The 19892-nt window shown below is 43.3% G+C and overlaps 1 protein-coding gene across 2 annotated transcripts; it reads right to left on the bottom strand.

Annotated features, from left to right (window-relative positions):
- Window positions 1–261: 261 nt before the first annotated feature.
- On the bottom strand, window positions 262–19154 carry LOC133014010 (rap guanine nucleotide exchange factor 5-like). Of its 2 annotated transcripts, none has more exons than XM_061081109.1 (18): window positions 18767–19154; window positions 14331–14470; window positions 13533–13633; window positions 9704–9782; window positions 9287–9431; window positions 9099–9196; window positions 6213–6243; window positions 5943–6021; window positions 5530–5679; window positions 4887–4984; window positions 4446–4568; window positions 3922–4100; window positions 3595–3685; window positions 3439–3489; window positions 3038–3125; window positions 2813–2877; window positions 2659–2713; window positions 262–2177 (listed from the first exon to the last, which is right to left on the bottom strand). In XM_061081109.1, the coding sequence occupies exons 1-18, from the start codon at window positions 18944–18946 to the stop codon at window positions 2059–2061; spliced, it is 1872 nt and encodes a 623-aa protein (XP_060937092.1). In that variant the 5' UTR covers window positions 18947–19154; the 3' UTR covers window positions 262–2058. The 2 variants fall into 2 exon arrangements, with proteins under 2 accessions (XP_060937092.1, XP_060937093.1); XM_061081110.1 differs by having other exon boundaries at window positions 13533–13665; window positions 14345–14470.
- Between the last annotated feature and the right edge of the window lie 738 nt (window positions 19155–19892).

Genomic DNA, 19892 nt, shown 5'->3' with positions numbered 1-19892 from the left:
GAAGTAAGTGATTCTACAAAACAAACATAATTCTTATTTGCTGAGAAGTTGCAGTTTTACATTGGAACTGTTGTAAAGTAATGAGCATCAGTCGTAATCAGTGTCTAGGACTGACAGATTTAACTGAAACCTTATCTCTGTTAACCTGGATTCATCTGAGCTTCACTGCTGTCAGGTATATAAATTATCACTTAGCCTGTTAAAATTAATCCTGAACGTCCTCATCTTCAACATGGAGAAAAAAGTGTTTACAATAACTCATGATGATCAAAAGTATTTTATTGCATGCACAGTCGACAGCGATGATCAATCCGGGGTTTTTCACCACATCATGCAGACCGGCCCAAACAGTGCGTACAAGAAATAAAAACTAACAGAAAGGAAACTGTAAAATCTGTAGAACAAATAAATAATTCTGAAATAAATAAATATTCTTATCCAGAATTTAAACATGTATATAAATATATACAGTATAAATAAAATGTACAGTAAATTTTTTATGATAAAATGGTTATGAAAAAAAAAGATACTGTTCACCATCGGCTTTAAAATGCAAAAATATACAAAGAAAATAAAGATTCCACTCAAAACTTCATCTACTCAGAATGAACATTTTCCACAGATCAATGTAGAGACTAAATTCCCTCTCACATGACTACAAGCTCTACAGTTGTATACGTTAGCATTTCGACACATTGTACACAAGCAAATGGCTTCCATTTTTCGATATCTTCCTCCAGAAGGTGCTGCAGTATTTAATTTTGCTATTGCTCTTCATTCTTAAAACAGTTCACCCCCAAAAACACAGCATCACTTTACTGTTGGCAAAGCTGTGAGACATTGTGTCGCTGTCTTTGTAAAGACATGTTGCTGCAGTCCCACAATCCGAAAGCTAAAGCTGAACAAATCAAAACAAAACAACCTGTGTGTCTGATCCTTTGAAACAAGGAAGAAAATCCACCATATTGTGTTTAAACCTGTAAAGAAAGAACCAGATGTGTCTGCTGATTGTCCAAAGCTCAACTACATGGATACTTAGCAATGATTAACAGTTGTTTTTTTTATTGAAAGAGCATTTTTATGGTATTTGGCACTAACATACACGATTAAAACACACACACACATTTGACAGACACTCATACACCAAAGAAACCCAGTGTACTGTATATCCGTTTCTAATGTCCTGCACTATCTGACCTGTGTAAAGGCTCAACAACATCACTGCACTTTAAACAAAAGGAAACCGTTTGAGAATACTGTGATGTAAAACGATATATGAAAATGTTTAATAAGAATCTGTAGGTTTAACAATACTTTTCTCTGTGTCTTAAGTCTTGATCTAGTTTAGTGGCTTGTTGTACTAACGCTGTGCTGATTCAGAGGTGACCGCACATCCAGCTTTAGGCAGAAGAGAACATCTGGATGGTATGAAGCTCTGAGGAAACCGATGTGTGTGCACGGTACAGGACTGAAATACTCTTTGGTTAAATGTTGTGACCTTCTGTCGTTGCCAAATTCATTCACACGGTCTGTGGACACATTAAGATGTAACATGTATGTTAGAGTCGTGGATGTGATCTGTTGTAAAAGCTCTGAAAAGGCAGGTGATTGGTCGAGACTGAACCTCCACGCTCAACACTGTTTGTCCACATTAATTTGTTGTTGTTTTTTATTGGATGTGAGCCTGCACACGTTTCTTTCTGCAGGTTACTGGTTCACCACAGGGGGGCGCTGCTGGGTTATTTTCAGAACAGCACTTGACCTGATGTAGGACAGAGAAGCAGGAGCAGCAGCAGGGTGACAAACACGCACACGCACACACAAACACACACACACACGGGTCAACACCTGCTGCTGGTGTTGAATGTTCTCAGCACAAGTCTACACAAGTCAAACCTAAGATGAGTCTTCTTCTCCATCTGGTCTCCGGTGAGAGATTCCTGATTGAGCGGCTCCCTCCTGTGGTCGGTCAGGGTCACGCAGTGCTCCTCTGACTTTGAGTCCTGAGAGATAGAGGGGGGGTTCCGTGGCCATGGGAAGCTCAGTGGGAGCTGCTGTCTAAGCACGTGGCTCCAGCCTGTGTGAGAGTTCAAACTGAGTCTGCTGATTGTCGATGATATGAAGATAATCGATGTAGGCTCGTCCCTCAGGGCTGCTCTTCTGGGTGATGCCATTTCCTGGAAGAAGAAGAGAAATAAATGTTTTATGCCCATGAGAAGACAGCAGCTTCCAGGGCAGCACTTTCTTCTCCCACTCTTCTTGGGAAAGGAAAAATTAATACTTAAGATTTTGTTATTAGCTCCGCCAAGGAGGTTGTATTCCCCCCCCCTGGGCATTTGTTTCTATCATTTTGGTGCAGATCTGGATTGGGGGATGGATTCAGGAATCTTTTTTTACATTGCGAGATGTTTATTTTTGACATTTTTGCTGATCTCTCAGAGAATAGTTCATGGATCTTGATTTTAAAAAATCACACATGTTTGGGGAACTGATTTCTATAATTTGAAAAAAGGTATATAATTTATATACAGTGCTTTTTACATGTACAATATATATTTTACATATTTAGTTTGACATATGTATATATTTTGAAACTTTACTTCATACAAAGGTTTGTATGGTTTCTGAGCAGAGCAGAGATGTGAGGTGAATACTGACCCATGGGATCTCTCTGACACTGTCGAATGAGCCGCACTGCGTCTGCGATCATGTGCTGGAAATAAAGATAAACACAGGCGTCATTAAATGTGACATTTTCAATTCAGCCGTTTCCTGCGCTGCTTCCATGCAGTAGTGTAGAAAAATCTCTCACCAGCTTTTCAAAATTGACCAGGTTATCGTGGAACGTCTTGTTGCCCTCGTGGATGAATGTGATGTCTAAAACAGATGAATATTCTCTTAGTGTATTTGAAGTGGAAGGTAGGTGTGTTTCTACCTGTCAGATCTGCCAGATAGAGATATGTCACGGAGTTCCCCCCCCTCCCCAAGCTGCAGCAGCCGTCCTGTGGTGAGTGAAGTGACAGAATAATGAACGCACCTTTCAGCAGCAGAGGAAGAAAGGGGATCTTTGGCGCCTTCATCTTCCTGAAGGAGTCCCTGTAGGCCTTGTGGTTCAGCGAGGGATCCTGTGAAGACATTTTCAGAACGAATGAGTCTAAATCCTCTGGGGGGGGGGGGGGATGTGTGTGCCTGTGCATGCACGCTTTGTTAGAGCTGAATTATGGCAGCGCTGGGAACTAATGATCATCTAAAACACCAGATGTTTCGCCGGATGTTTCCAAATGAAGAACATGTTTGCGTCACCTTGTACACACAGAAACACGGCTGCGTGTTCGCTGTTACAGTCCAGATTAATGTCATTGATTTTCATTTCTTCTAAAGGCAACAGATGACTTGGACTGTGTGTTGTATGAACTGCGGGTCATGAGTCACACTTACTGTAACTGCCTCCAGCTCTGAGAAAAGCTTTTTGAATTTCCCAGGAATTTTCTGCAGAGGTAAAAAAAAAAGGATCAGACGCTGTGTACTAAAGATTTTTTAGAAGTGCACATGAAAAAGACTTCCTGCCCATCAGGAATAAAAGCACATTCTCACCTCCCATGTCTGACTGAGGCGGCCGACCGCTGCAGCGTTCAGGCCCATTATGATGGCGAAGAAACAGTTGAGGTTCCTCTGTGCTTTACAGCTGGAACAGATCAATGGGACACACATTGCAGTTACTTCCAGGGGCTCGAGAGCAATTCCAGTTTATTGATCTGCCACCGGAGGGCGCAGCGTTCCCATGCAAATCTAAACCGCTCACCCTCCAGATCAGAGGTGAAACCCTGTAGCTGTGGTCAGCCGCCAGAGGAGCAGCGGCTTTGTGATCCCAATCAATGAATTGCTAATCAAAATGCACGGGGATGAGAGTGTGCTACTCACTGGGCGGCGATCTTGATGAACTTCTTGATGAGTTGGACCCTCTTGCAGAGCGTCGGGCACAGCAGCACCTCAGTGACCACCCACAGCTGCACCTCGTTGCAGCGCTGCAGCAGCAGCTCTAACGCCACAGTGTGGTGACTGCTGGCATTGCGGCTGAAGGTGAAGTAGACCAGTTCTTGCTGGAAAAAGGACAGGTACGAGATGAACAAAGCAGGGAATATGATTTTGACAGTTGTGACCCTTGAGGACTGCAGGGATTTTCAGTCAGGACCAATTTTTTTCAGGATGAATTTGATTTCAATAATATCATTAAGTTATTTTTGTGTTTGGCTCTGGTCTGGGATCCGCCCATTTTTCCAGATCTGCTCCGAGTTTTAACGGGTTCGTCCTTGGGGGTCATGCCCCGCCCCTCCATACAATTACTTGGAAATTGGTGAACTAGTTTATGAGTATTCCTACTCACTTAGATACTAATGGAAATATATATTAAAAAAAATCAATGGCAGACAAAAAGTGGGACAAACCTCATGTATCGAGTCAAAGATGGACCAGTCAAAGTTTGTCAGAGCAACGGCCACGTCCCACGTGTTTAACGTGAACATGCGAGCCGTCCTCTGCTGCAGCTCGGAGTTGTCTGTGAACGGATACTGAGGAAAGAGGAAAACGAATACATCTCAATCAACGATCAAAGCTGTTTATGATTAATAGCACTGACAATGGAGTTACTAAGCTTCTAGCATAACCTCAGCTCAACACTATGTACACTGTATATTGAACTGTACTAGCAGAGTGTAGTAGAGTGTGGAACCAAAGACCTTCTGTGTTCTTACTCACTTGGCCAAATAAACCAGAGTCTGAAATGTTCACATAATGTGCTTATTCATGGCCTTTAACCAAACAGGGTAAACACTACAGTAAATGCATGTTGAGGTTGAAGTGACATTGAGTTTCAGTGATGCTCTTACCAGGACTTCTCCAAGGTCCTTCCTGCATATGTGCAACCTCCCCACCGGCCGGAGAGAATCAGAGAAAACTCTGTCCTGAGGCTGCAGGAGCAGTCGACCTGCAGGGGGAGGAAAACACATCACAAACAACAGCGGGCCATTAGAAATGTGTCAGGCGGCGTGTGTGCAGCTATCAGCAGATAGAGATAAGCCTCTGCGTGTGTCAGGCACCGCTATGAGGTCGCCATGTCATTTCAATCACTGATAACAGACTGAGTTTGTATCACTGTGCCATTTTAACGCTGTCCTCCTCAGGATATATTTAGGTCAGCTCTGTTGATTGCAATCACATACATACATGTCTGGGCTCAGTATGGAAAAATAATAAGTGTGAAGCATTGTGAGAAAGTGAGCTGTGTATAATGACTTTTTCTGTCGTGTTGGAGCAAATTTAAACAGGTCTGCTGATGACTTGTCACTTTACTACTGCTTATTGTGATTTATCATTGACCGGGTAATACAATAGCATTAAAATGTTGTTTTGTTTTTTATAAGCATATATAATGAAATCCACACTTCATGTCTACATCATTAAATATGCATTACATTGTAGTTGTATGTAGGGTTCGGTGGTGTGTATGTGGTTGAGTAGAATGGTATCTACCTCCAGTGTAAGTCACAGCTACGAGGACTAGCTCCCCCTGGGGGACGTCCATCCTCTCTGCCACCGCCTGAAGCAGCTCCTGGGCCACTACGTCTGCCTGGGCCTTGGTGCTCAGGTACGATTCCAAAGTGATGTACACACGACACAGCACTGCAAAAGAGACCAGATATACAGTATAGTCATTTATAGAATACACAGCAGGTGAATCTGCCCTTTAAAAGAAGCCTCACCTCAAGAGGAAAGGGGAATTCATAAGTCATAACTGAGGTAGTTGCATTTTTTAAACCTTCCCATTCATTCTCTGGAAATACTCCCATTGTTCCTATGTTCAGACTGAATGTCTCCCGTCAAGAGCTTCAGGAACAACGTATGACGGGAGGAATGTGTGAAGAACGCCACGTTTTACGACTTACCATCCTTGGTCTCCCTCTGCGTGCTTCTGAACTGGAGCCCGTTCTCTTTCAGGCTCAATTGTGGGAAAAGTGCTTTGCTCTGAAAAGAAGGGAAATGCGCAGATTTTGACACACATCCATGCTGCGTTGGAACTGTGAGCTCAGCGGGTTGAACCGTAGAACAATGTCTACAGCAGGAAATGTGAGGACAATGGTCTCGACACCCAATTCAGAGAACCAGGCAATAAAATTCCTTCTGTAATACTTTAAAAAATAGATTTTATAACTCACCTTTCTCTGCGGTGAATATTCATCCACAGTACTGGGAAAAGAAGAGGAAATCTTTTAGTCACGTGCACCATGACGTACCTGAAGCTGCCCTGAAGAACCTGATCTGGTGATTTTCCTTGGGCTTCATCTTTGTCTAGTATAAAAAACCAATGCAGCCTATAGGGTCAAGTGGATACACATACAGTATATACTCCTCTGCTAAATTCACTCCATTATTTAAGCCCATGTGTTGAGGCGAGATTAGAGTGCATTGAAGATTTTAGACCCTCCGATGTGATCCCTTCATGTAATCACCGTATTCTCATCAGTTACTCCCGGCTAGCATGATGGATAGGCCCGTGTCCATTATCGTCCCTCAGCTTCTACTGGGCCTTGCTTCACAATAGGCATGTTGGCACAAAGCCTGCCCTGAGGGATCCCTCCCCACTCGCCGGGCCAGCGGCAGACCTGCACTAATGAAAAACCCGAGTCCCCAATGTCACGTCAACACGCGGCTCAAGATCACATTCGCGGTGTTTCTCTTCGAAAAGCCGAGTCACTGTGGAGTGTCGATAAGCTCGGTGAATTAAAAAGGCCGCGGGACGAGAAGGCGTTAGGGAGACGAGCGGTCGTGGGCTTTCAGGAGCTTTCAGGAGCATTTGGACTCTTTATTTTTCTTATGCACCAGATGGAAGTCAGTGAGAGGATTAAAAGAGTCCTCTCTCCATGAAAAATGACACCTTTTAGCTTTCACTCAGCGGCAGATTGCCACAAAGCAGTCGTCCTCCCACGGGATGAGCCGGATTGTGAGAAGCTCATAAATAGTAGAGTATGTCAGTTAGCGACACCCACATTATGTCCAGTACTTTATAAGCAGTGGGTGTTGCAGAGCTCCCACCCTGGACACAAACATGAATAAAGCAGAATCAGACAATAGCAGCAGAGCCAGGTTGAATTATCTGCACTGGTTTCTAATGGGTGGCAGGTTGTGGCGTCCCCGGGGAGGCGGAGGATGGAGGATTGGAGGATGCAGTTGAGGGAAGGGGAGTTGGTAAGGGGTGTGGCAATGTGTCCACTGACTGGGGAGGGGGGGCACTGGGGTGTCAAAGAGCATTGGGATGTTGTTTATTTGATTAAAACCAGGAAACTGTAACGTGGCAACAAAACAGATCAATATGTTAGATTCCAATTGAGAGATCTGTTGGAATGAATGTTACAATGTTACATATATGTTTAACAGCATTGTTATGAAGGACGGAGTGATGTTTGTATCTGTTCTTTGTCTTGTCTATTTGTAAACAGGACTCATCTATACATGTTTAGCTTTAACAGCTTTTAAAACAATATACATATGTGTTATATATGAATTATTATAATATTATTTGTATAATCTCCTCTGATATAGTTATCTATCTATATCTTGACAATCATTCCTTTCTATTCATGTGATAATAGAATCAGACAGTGAAGAAAGCGTGCTCAGTGACAAAGGGCTTAAAAGACAGATGAGGTGCAGATAGATTTAAATAGGTTTGATCAACACTAGAGATTTTGTTTTCGTCCGCATGTATTTGTTTGTTAGCAGCAATAAACAAAACCACTGGATGATTATCATGAAACTTGGTGGAAGGATGTTTTTATAAAGAGCAAATCAGTCACAATCAGGATTGTGGAGCTCGTTCATTAGTTTTGTACAGAGAGAGGAAAACATGTTATTATCCTCTATTATCTCTTTTTTAACATTTTTATTACTTTGTGGGATGTGAGCGCCTGAGGGTACACTTCTGATTTTGGTTTTCAATCTTTACTGATACTTAAATAAAGCTAAACTGATCAAACTAAAAAAACAAAAACCACCTGTGACGTACAAAGACTTGAATAAGTGCTGAATTGTGTATAATAAAAGGCCTTTTGTTGTATTAGCAACCTTAATTAAACTGTTATTTCATTTGAATCCAGCTTACATTCTATGAAAGTGTAGCGCACTGAGGTCTCTCTAAGTAAAATAGAAGCTAATTTGGCAGTATTGACATTATGTCCTGGAAAACCGATTTTTAAACTCAGCACAAGAAAGTGATTACTATCAGTATTACTTTATTTTGATGGTTATATTTTGTATTATGTCCGTTGTATTCATACTGGATGTCCCCCAATACCAAATCAACTCAGTGTATCCACCACCGAGCATCGATAGTTTCTTTTTCACAAATTGAAAATCTGTAAAGCTCATTTTGTGTTACTCACTGGGATCATTTTCATAGAAGGTAACACTGCTGAGTTAGCGACCAGTCACAGCTGAATCAATATAAATGACAGTGGGAATGATGATGTTGACGTTACATCCGGAACATATTCTGTTTTGAAAGGTCAATAACAGAGCCGATATCAGCCCGGTACATTAGATCAGTGCATTCATGTGTGTGCATTATATTAGATTGTTGACTAAATTACACAATCATTTTATTATTATTACTATTAATAGTGATTAATTCATATGTGACCATTAACAACCAGCAGAAGGGAATTTGTGTCCAGCAAACAAGTGGTGGCGCCCTTTTCCTCTCATGGCAAGTGACTCATTTCTTACCGCTTTTCATTAATTCGCACAATTCCTGTGTTTCCTCGACTCTTAAGATTCAAGATGAAAAGGTCCGTGACCTTCATATTCTGGCTCATACCAGCCCGTGAACACTGCGATAACTCTTCGATGTCTGAAAGGGTTCATTGATGAGGAGCTAAATAAAAGCACCAAGCGGAGAAGAAGCTCCTTCTTTGTATTCAGAGAGCAGCCAGTGTCTCTGCTTCTTTTCAGACTTCCAACAGACGAAAGTTCTTATACTGGCTATTTTACCCACCCAGACAATTTCTGTATTTATCTCCTATGTGAGTTTGAACATGGTCACTTACTGTCTGCGATGCAGCTGGTAGAGTTTCTGCAACTCCCTCACATCTGTCTCCAGGGCGGGGTGCTCGTAGAGGTCGTCCAGCACGTAGCGGTACAAGGTCTGGAAGGAAATGTCCGTTTTAGTTTCTCCTGTGTTTGAGTCACCTCACGCCCAGGCTCCACCCGTTTACTTGTACATCACGTTCCCTACCTTCATGAAGAGTTTGACGTGCTCGTCCTCTCTCAGGAAGTCTTTGCAGAGAGACATCCACTGCGACGCCAGGTGCAGAACTTTCTGTTTCCTCTCCAGCGCCTCCTTCCTGTCCTCTTTCCCTCTGCATCGCTTGGTGCAATAGGTGGGTTGGGTTAAGGCTTCAACACAAGTGCAATACAGCGAGCAAGATCTAGCAAATGCCAAATGTGAAGCCTGAATAGATTCCAGTGTGTATGATGTTGATATAAGTGCAGGTGGCAAGAAAGAGAGTTTTCTTTGAGTTAGTAAAGAATTGATTTTGCTTGTATGAAACACCAGCTTCTGTCTGCAGCATCCTCTCATGAAGGTTTATACAGTCTGTGTCAATCTTTGTAATAATGTTCCCAGTAAACCTCCCACTGTGTTCAAGGATATTGTCCCAGTAGAGCTTGACATAAATCAGTGGTTGACATGAACACTGGGTAGGTCAGCAGAAAGTCATCCAGAAGTGTGTCTGCAAAGAGGAACACATTATTAACCATGGGAAGACAAATATGGTCAAACTTCTTTTGACACAAAGAATGGACTTTAACGGAATATCTCACTCTCTGCAAACCATTTGAATCCTATGCACACAGCCTCATTAGGTCTGTGCTGTGTTACGATGAAAGGAAAGTAAATCAGTAAACTTGATGACAGAATGATTAATGTTTGCTGAGCTGTACGCCTGAACTTTAAACTGACTCGGCAGCTCAGACACGGGGCTTCAGGTTTCCCCGTTCCGTCTTAATAATACCAGAAGGTGAGCCCATTCTTCGCTGTCAAATATCAGTTAACAAGCAGCGAGCAGGGACATTTCAGAGGCGTAATGTGAGGGACCTTTTGATGGCACATTTTTCTTCATGGCGGGTCTAGAGATAATGACTCGTGCGTATTTCTTCCGTCCAAACGAACCTTTGCCTGCTTTTATCTTCGATCTCACACAGTCACTGTCGCAGGCTGTGTGACTGAAGATAAGCCAATAATGTGAATGTGTCAGCCGACTCTCGCTGACCTCTGGTGAGGCCTGACGTTGTCATCGTGATTACCTCGCTCACAGAAAGGCAATCTGATATTGCTTGGCCGTCACTTCAGCGCGTTTACAAGCAGCATTTTGGACGGATGAACTCGAAGCTGTCACTGTCCCACGCTCTGACCCCAGAACATTCAATGCACTTCCGGTTTATTTATTTATTATCACAGCACAAAAACTAAATGTGACTCTCTTCATCTCATCTTGTCTTTTTAAAGCACACAAAGTCCCTGCCTCCCAGAAGTAATTATTCAGAGTAAATTATAAAAGTTTGTTTCGGAAATTGCCATCATAGTTGCTAAAACACATTTCCAAAGGGACAAAAGCAAAAGAAAAGGACAGTAGCTCCCAGATGTGATGAGCGGTCAGAAGTGCAAAGCTTTACAAATCCTATTAGGGCCGACCTCCTCTCAGCCGCTCGGTAAGTGTGCCTCACCCCCAGAATTGTAAATTCTTCCCCTTTAATTTCACACTGGCTTCCCAGAGCCTTTGTGTGCGTTCTGGTCCACAGGACTCACTGACATCATTATGTTAATCCGTGGACAGCAGCTGTGGGTGCATCACTCACTGCTTATGAGAGGTTACACACTAACACACATGTACAGTAGCTCTCGTAAAGAATAACGCAACAAACCTCAACACAAAGCCATGAAAACAACACACACACACACAAAGGATCACCCACCCACCCAAATAGTGCACTGTGCCAGCTTCCCCTCCACGGATACACACGCTGATCACTCACGCTGCTGTGTGTGTGTTTAAGTGTTTTCTGCAAGCTGTCTTAACTGAAGCACTTTCTCATGAGAAGCAGCTTACATACAACTCCCCAGGCGGTAAACGCTGCAAAGTTTTCTGAAGCTGGGAAACGGTGTAAATATTTAATTTGGAGACCCTGAGACATGTTCATGACATGAGTAAAGATTTAATACGAACAGTCTGGCGGAAATAATGACTGTTTCACTAATGCAAATATATATTTGTGCATGGATTGTGCTTCATAGATTTACAATAAACAATACATTTTATGGAATATAAAATCCACAAATGTGTCTGTATTCTGCTTTCCTGTATTATACTCTGATTAGGAATCAGAGACTCCCAATTCCATGCAACTAAACCAGAGGGAATGCAGAATAGATTCATCGATCACACGTCTCTATCTACTGGCAGATCAATCAACCTGTCGATCCACCTGCCAATCCCTTTAGCATTTTAATAAATACTTGTAGAATAGATCATTGCAACCTTTGAATATTAGCATGTTAATGTGTCACTTATTGGCTCAGTAACCACCAGAATCCATGACTTGACATAAAAGCCTGAAATTAATACGACAATCTGTATTTAGACATTTTAGATAACATATATCCACCCGCTTAATGTTATTAGTTTTTCACTACAAATAAAATAGCTGGAAAATCCTCTCATTATGAACACAAATGTTCCATTACATGTCTGTCAGTACTGGCAGAGCCAGTGAGGATCTGTGCAGAGCACGAATCAATAGCTGCACTTAGATACTGGGCACAGGGAAGAAGCTGAACACTGAACACTACCCACAATGCTAACTCACAGAAGGATGGCCTATCATACAGTATGAGAGAGCTTCCCAGCACTGCAGTGGTTCCTGTTTGCTTCCCCTCAAACATGCCTGTGGTGCTTTCAGAAAAGTGCCATCTCTTGCAAAAAGATATACAGCTACTCTGCATTGTTAATGTTGAGTAAAGATGGAGGCGAGTGCAACCATGATGAGATACATCTGGCTTTCTAATGTTCTATACGGCATGTAAATCATAAACGCAATATCAATACATTGCTGCAATCATCAGTCATGTTGCTGCACCATCTTTCTGATTGATCTCCCTCGCAGAGACCAAGCAGACGCGCATGTTCTTGGACGTTGAAATAAATCTCTTCTTGAAGAAATCAAGGATCTTGTGTCCTTGTGCTTCTGCTGAGGAGAACCTCCAAGGACAAACTGTACAGTAGCATGAGAGCATGCAGAGCTCCAGTGTTTACACAGAGAACAACACCGCCAGCTGGACTATTAAACATCACTGGGCGCGGATCAATTCCTGCTCATTCTGCTCGTCAGGTATCTGGCTCTTTGACCCTGGTTACATCGCTCAGCATGAGGATCCCTATGGAGGCTTAACTTCAATACACTCATTGCAAAGTGAATGATTCATCAACAACTATCCAGCCCATAGGAAATTAGCTAAAAGGTACAGTACAGGTTTGTTTGTTTTATAGACACTAAACCCGGACGATTGCAGCCATCTTACTGCTAATGCAGCTCGATCGGTATAAAACACTCGATTGTAGCAATAAAATATGCAATTCAACATAAGACATAACTCACTTGTGAATATAAAATGCCCGATTTTGCAAATACAGGCACATCTCCAGAGAGACTATTTAGATCAATTCCCATCACTTCCCCATCAGAATGAGTAACGACCTCTGGTGTGGGGTAAGCCTTTCTCCATCACAATGAGAGATCATCTGTGACCATTTCCATTTCCAAGGAAAAATATGAACATTCATCTTCCCTCTTCCACTTATCTCCCTTTAATATTGTTTCTCCTTTTCTTCCTCGTGCTCTTCCTCTCCTTCACTGACTGTGCTGCTGCTCTCATTCATCACCTCTCATCAACTCATCTTTTCCAGCTTCAGCAACAGAGTCTCCTCTGCCCTGGCAACAGTGGCACATTATCATGTACCTGCTGGGATAAGAGGCAATGTGCTGATTTGTGGTCGCTGTGAGGCGGGAGCTCATATAACACAGTCAATTAAAGCCTCACACAATTGATACGAGCAACATTTAACTCTGTCGCAGGCTTTTAAATTAACAGGCTCAAAGTTAGTGGCATTCTGGGAATGAAAGCACATGACCGGCCAAGTCATATTGTGGGCTGCTGTCTCAGCTTCTTTGTGAGAAGGAGGAGAGAGGAGGGGAGGGAGTTAAAAAAAAAGAATAAAGGGAGGTATCCCTCTCACCACATACACACAAAACCTCTGTGGACACAACATCTTACTAATCCATTCTTAAAGTTGTTCTGACCACCAAACTGAACCACTGAATACAGCTGACAGATAATTTCACTCTAAAATAAAACAAACTGAAAACATGCACTAAAAACAGGTTTGTTGCAGGATGTTAAAGTATATATATATATATATGCTGACCTGACTCTTTGACCTGTGTCGTCCCCTGGTCGTCGTCCAGTGTCCGATCATTCAGCAGGTGCTCCAGGATCTTCTCGGGGGTCCCTGATACCACCATGAACCTGTCGGACACAACAGAGTCAGTGGACGAGTCCTCCTCGATCGAGGACAGCGAGCGGCTACTGCTCCACTCCTCCTCTCCTTCCGTCCCCTCGTCGTCTATGTAGCGAAAGTAGGGGACGTCAAAGGTGGGCATTGTCACTGGCTCTGCCCGGCTGGTGCTGTCACTGCTGCTCTCCCCGGAGCCCTCCTCATCGTCCTCGTCCTCCTCTTGCTCCACCAGGGCAGCGTGGAGCAGCCTGCCCTCCTCCTGCCAAAGGTTCAGGGGCTGTGGCCGAGATCCCATCCTCACAGAGTCCCCTGTGCCCTATGTTGCCGTGGTTACTGTTGCATGCCCTGTTTACCTATCCATCCAGGCATCCGTCCACCCCCAGCTGACACAGCTGCTGTCTGTCTCTCAAACACACAGAGACAGCCCCGGTATGATCACGGCTGGAAAAAAGCTCCTGGATGGGATGGATGGGAGGGACGCCAGCAGGGCTCTGCCTCACAGCCCCATGCTGCTCTCAACATGTATCTGATGTGGTCACTTATGTGTAGAGAGTTGTGATGTAAGCATGCCTGAGTGAGTGTGTGAGTGTGTGAGCCGGAGAGAGAGACAGAGAGGGAGACGGCTGAGGGAGAGACACAGATGAGCGAGAGAGGGGAGGGAGGGAGGGAGAGAGGGAATCTAGGAAGGAGAGAAGTGGGGAGGCTTACCTCCTGCTCCTCGCCTCCTCCCTGCCTCCTCCCCTCGCCGATGCGGGGAGGGCTGGCCGCTCTGACGACACTCTCTGGAGGACGAGCACATCGTGGCCCCTCTCCCGCAGACACACGCGGACTGCCTCGTCACTCTGGGGCTGGAGAGAGAGAGAGAGAGAGAGCGAGAGAGACGAGAGGGAGGGAGCAAATGCGTTATCACCAAGGAGATTTCCCTGTATTTTCTCCCACTCTCAGAAATCGCCAGTGATTTCCATTATAAAAGCTCTGTCAAAGCCTGCACTGTAAATGAAAGAGGATTTCCATATATCATTATTCAGTCCTTATCGGCGGAGCCCATTCAGGGATTAACATAAAAGACTCATACATATTTTAATTACTGAATCTCATGGTGAGCCTATTAAATTATGGGTGGTGTCTAGGGACGATCTGTTCGTAAACCAACACGGGGTTCAACTCTGCCAGCAAACAATGGTCTGGACTTTAAAGTACAAGTATAGCTCCTAACATGCGGTCCTATGAATTCATACAGACTGTTAGTCCACTGTCTCCCTCTTCTCTCTCTCTCTGTCTCCCACAATGTCACCCTTATCAATCACCTTCTTATCAGTCTGAGCCTCAGTAGGGGACCGTCTCCTCCATCCGCCTCCTTAGACACGTTTTAGATTTAATGACAAGCTGATTATTAATTTGGTCATTGAATCTGTTTAATCTGTTTAATAGCCGTCGCATAATTAACGCACAGGGGCAGGGAGGGGGGGTATCCCTGTATGTAGGCTGCAATGCTGAAAAACATTTCGTTCCAGCATTTTAAAAGACAACAGCAGTAGTTACAGTTAGTTTTGCAGCTTAAAGCAAACTCTCGTGTAATGAGTCTGAAACCGTACATTACTTATCAGTGTGAACATTCGATGACTTTTTTAACCCGTACATTCTAACCACAATGGCTTGTTTGTTGCAGCATCTCTGAAGAGCAGTAAAGATGGCTGCCTGACAATGGAGAGTGTGGATCAGAAATATTGGTCTTAATGAGGAGTTCACTGCAAGGTGCACGCAAAACGCAACCCCCCCCCCCTCCCCGGTCACTTCACCCGCCCTCTCCTCAGCCATCAGTCAATGCTACACAAGCCGCTGTGCGTGCAATTAGCCAGGCAGACAGGCTGGAAGTGGTTGCAGTTTTCTGCCCTAATTGCCTTTTTTGCAAAGAAGCGCCCAGAGACTTTCAGTTCAGCATGACTTCCCCTGCACACAAACACTTATCTGTGGACGTGTACACACAAACAGACATGCATAGAGTGCTCACACACATTGAGACAACATACTCAGGCAATATCTAACACAACAAAAAGACACACTGTTGTGGCGATCACTGGGCGGGCCACATGCAGTCACATCTATAAACAGGAGAGAGGTATTCAAAGACTCAGAAAGGACCATTAATGGCAATGTCTGCTGGAGATTCCTTCTCTGCAGTGACTCATAATTCAAAGCCACGTTTAGATATCTGTTAGCGGCATCTCATTAACTCCTCCCCTCCGTGAAGCCACGTTCACACACAAAATGTATTTCATGCACTAAGAATGTGTCCTGTCCTATAAAAGTTTTATCTGGACAAGATGACGTGATGTTGGAGTCTTGACAAAGGCCAAAGACCTAGAACATTCCAAGAGAAGGAATGGTGCGCTGATTAGCTTCCTGGTTCTTGGGAAAAAAAGTCACTGGTGGTTCTGTCTTTATGGAGACATGACAAACACTGTACTCTTCATCCTATTTGTTTTATTTTAAACTATGATTAACAGTGTATCAGTGTACCACTAGGAGGTCAAACAGCAAACAAACCTTTCCAAACAATGAATTATTGATCTTGGCGTGGCTGCTGCAGGCCACTACTCAGAGTGCCCAGGGCTTCGTGGCTACCAGTGTCCTGATAGTAAGAAACAATCAGGCCTCTAGAGTGGATGCTTGTAATGACACAGAGCACCAGGGCAGTAGAGTTCCTACCCGAGCCTAGAGGTGACCTTCCCTCACAGGACTCACAGCAACCGCTGGAGTCCTCCCAACATGGACACTGTTAGCAGTAGAGTAAACACTACTTATCAGGCGTCTGCACAAAGTCATGCGGTCAAATGGTTTACTGTCTCTCTCAGGGTTCCAGATGCATTCCGCTGGCTCGTGGGACACTTTCTGTTTTCAGTGTCTGTCTCATGTCTCACAGATGTCTCTGTACTGCTGCTGCAGCTCTGGCACGTATGGTATGGAACATTTACAGGGACCCGAAAGACGTCAGTCCTGACAGGATGCAGACTTAATTCATCTCAAGGAATAGTGTGGATCATACAGGAGCCGAAGTGCATCTGCATCTTCAGGAGCCAAAGTGCATCTGCATCTTCAGGAGCCTTTGATGCAGATGCACCTCATTATCCTTATATCCAACAATAATTTGCTTGAAATTCTATTAAAAGCATTAAGCTCTACTAATACACTCTTATCAAGTATAGGAATGTTAAGTAATAAAATTGCACACATGCATGTACAGAGCTAAGTAAAATGTAGCTGATGAAATAATCGTATTATCTTATGTCAAATGTAAAAAGATGATGATGCAACCTTGAAAATAATCAAAAGACAAAGGAACAATCACTTTTGTCACAATATTGTTTGTGTGTGTGTAGAGTTGTGTAACTGTAGTTCAATCTATGTGTGCCTAATCAGATTTATAAGCGTGTTGATTTATAATCTTTAAATGTGATATTAGATTGTAAAAAGTACAAATCTGGAATTGCAGGCAAAGAACTGTGAATATTTAGAAATCTATAAATGCACACACAGATTCCAACACATATGCAGATCGCAGTACGCATTTGTGGATACTTTTACACTGATTACGCAAACTCAGATTGAGACACACACACACAAATCATATTCCCACAGATTTAAAAGTGAAAGTTTGTTATTATTTTAAAGTAGATTACATAACATCCATGAACTTCCTGCTTTAGAATTGCTCGTATATTTCCACTGACATGCAGCCTACTGTGTATTAAGCATCCCTGTTTCCGCCAGCTGGGATTAAACTGAATGCTAAACTCTTTGTCTGGGCTTAGATATTTGCATCATGAGTCACATGCTATAAGAGTATGTGCATTGTAGCATCACTGGATTACTTTTGACTGCTAGATAATCTCCATAATCTTAATATTTCGAGATAATGGTACGTACTAAATACAGGGGCAGCATTTCTGATCATTACCATTAGGATTACACAAATGACAAATGCACGTGTCGTCGGTACACTCCATTTTCTTTTGAATTCCCAGTATGTGAAGTTTGTTCCAAAGCATGTGACTGAAACAATAAAAGCGAGACAGATTGTTGTATTTTGCAGCACTAACATTTGTTCACACACAGATTAGCAGTTGGCCCAATGCAGATGAAAGGTCATTATTTTGAATGACAACATAGATAAAGAGATCGGGCCAAAAAAGGTCAGAGACCTGATGCACTGGAATCCACCCTGAAACCACACAATGTCTTGGCATGGAGCTGTGGCCACTTGCGTCAACTCTTCCTGCCATTGTTGAGCAGGGTAACACGCAGATACAGCTGGCAGGAAGGGAGAAGCTGAGCCCGCCCCGAGGTCAGCCAATCAGATGTCTCCTACGCAGCTAACTGGCAGGTGATGTAATGGTTTTATAAAGTCCACTTGAATGTACAGTACCTGAGTTTCCATAAGGACAGATGGCCCTTTGAAATTATACATAGAACACCAACTCCATCCTAATGCATATTCAGTTTCTGTAAATACATAGTGCATCTATAATGTACATCTTTTCACATTTGAATACTCTGCACTCTACAGTATACTGTTCTGATGTTTTCTATACATTTGTGTAGTTATTATGGCTCTTTTGCAGCAGTCTATTTGGTTCTCTTTTTATATTTGCATAGAGTTTATAGAGGAGAAGTTTGTTGTCTGGACAGAATCTTAATACAAGCAGTCCCCCTCAGAGAAAGCAGAGGCATTATAGAATGTGTGTGGAGCAATAAACACAAACAATAACCTAACATCAGTTTGATTAATGAGACACTGCAGGGGGGGGGGGTGCAAGAGAGGATGCTCACGCTCAATGCTCACGAAGCAGTGTGACGTTAAAACACCACAGTGCAGCCCAGGGTAAAACAGACTATCTAATGTCCTCTCAGTGAATATTCAAGGAGAAACTATGCTAATTGAGGAGGGTTCCTAATGACTCACAGTGAGATAAGCAGCTTGACTGATGTTTTCACTCTTATGAAGCCACTGTTCAGTGAAACACTTCAGAGGAGGATTTGAAACTGAGGCTGCAGTTCTGCATCAATACTATATCGATGTAAGAAAACTATAAAAGCATCTGCACTTTTTCTGACTGCACCATTGTTGTTGTTGTGTGTCTCACCTCGCATGTCCTCTCCGGGCCCTTGCTGTGGTTCTGCAGGAAGCGGCAGCCATCCTTGGCCAGTCTCTGGACCATCTCCAGTCTGGACAGGTCCTCCTTGTCATGCAGGATGCACATGCTCCCTGGCTGCAGCGGGGGGGACACAGAGAACATGTACCTGAGGCCACAGTCCCACGACATCGCTGGCTGTCCACCAGAGCAAAAGAGCAGGATAGTTTCAAAAAAGTAGGAAGGAGCAGCTCGAAAAATGACTGTACGTGTAGTGTGTGTTTCTATGTGTGTGAGTCTTCTGTCCTTGTAGCTAAAGTAAATCTCTGCCGCTGAACACCTTGATCAGCTCTGTAGCAGAGAGGCTCACTTGGACGCCAGGTATCTTTCTGTGTGCGTGTTTGGCTTTACTAAAAGTGAGTGACAGAGTCCCTCTCCCTCTCTCTCTCTCTCTCTCCCTCTCCGTCCTTCTCTTGCCTTTTCAGTACCGGGGAGGGGAGTGAGTTATGAACACCGTGGGTTCAGGAAACATCTGGTTCAGTCAGACAGCCCCAAAAAGGAAGTTTCAAAATCTCCCGAAAGCAGGAGAGAGTTGAGTTTCGGGACAGGGCAGGATACTTAACACTGGAAGGTCAAACACTTGTTCGGGTGGAGCTGGATTACGTGAGAGTGGGTTTAAGGTCATTTGGGCACAAGCACTAAAGCAACACTACTGTTGTGAGCGAATACAATGAAGCAGGTTATAGAGGAAAAGCATAGAAAGAGGCATAGATCTGAGAAAACTATCAATATATTATCACTAAATAAGATTGAGAGAGAGGGACGAGAGGAGTAAAATTATCTGAACAATAATCAGCAAATATGTTAATAATTAACTATCAGAGTTGCCAGATGAACTTCTGGCAGGACGTATGATTTATCGGCACTTTAATATTTATAAATTCAGTCAAATTGAATAGACAAAGATATTAGTAGATTCAGATTAAGCGCTTTTGATTCATATTTAATGAATCGAATGAATGAACATCCATCCCAGTTTCACAAGGCAAAGACTATGATATCAAACAGTTCCAGCACTAGAGTTTTTATAGCATAAGACAAACTTGAATGATTCGGGTAAATGAATATTATAACGTTT

This window comes from Limanda limanda, chromosome 11 (genome assembly GCF_963576545.1).
Source record: "Limanda limanda chromosome 11, fLimLim1.1, whole genome shotgun sequence".
NCBI lineage: Eukaryota > Metazoa > Chordata > Actinopteri > Pleuronectiformes > Pleuronectidae > Limanda > Limanda limanda.
The sequence above is the reverse complement of the archived record's forward strand: the minus strand, read 5'-3'. Positions and strand labels throughout refer to the sequence as shown.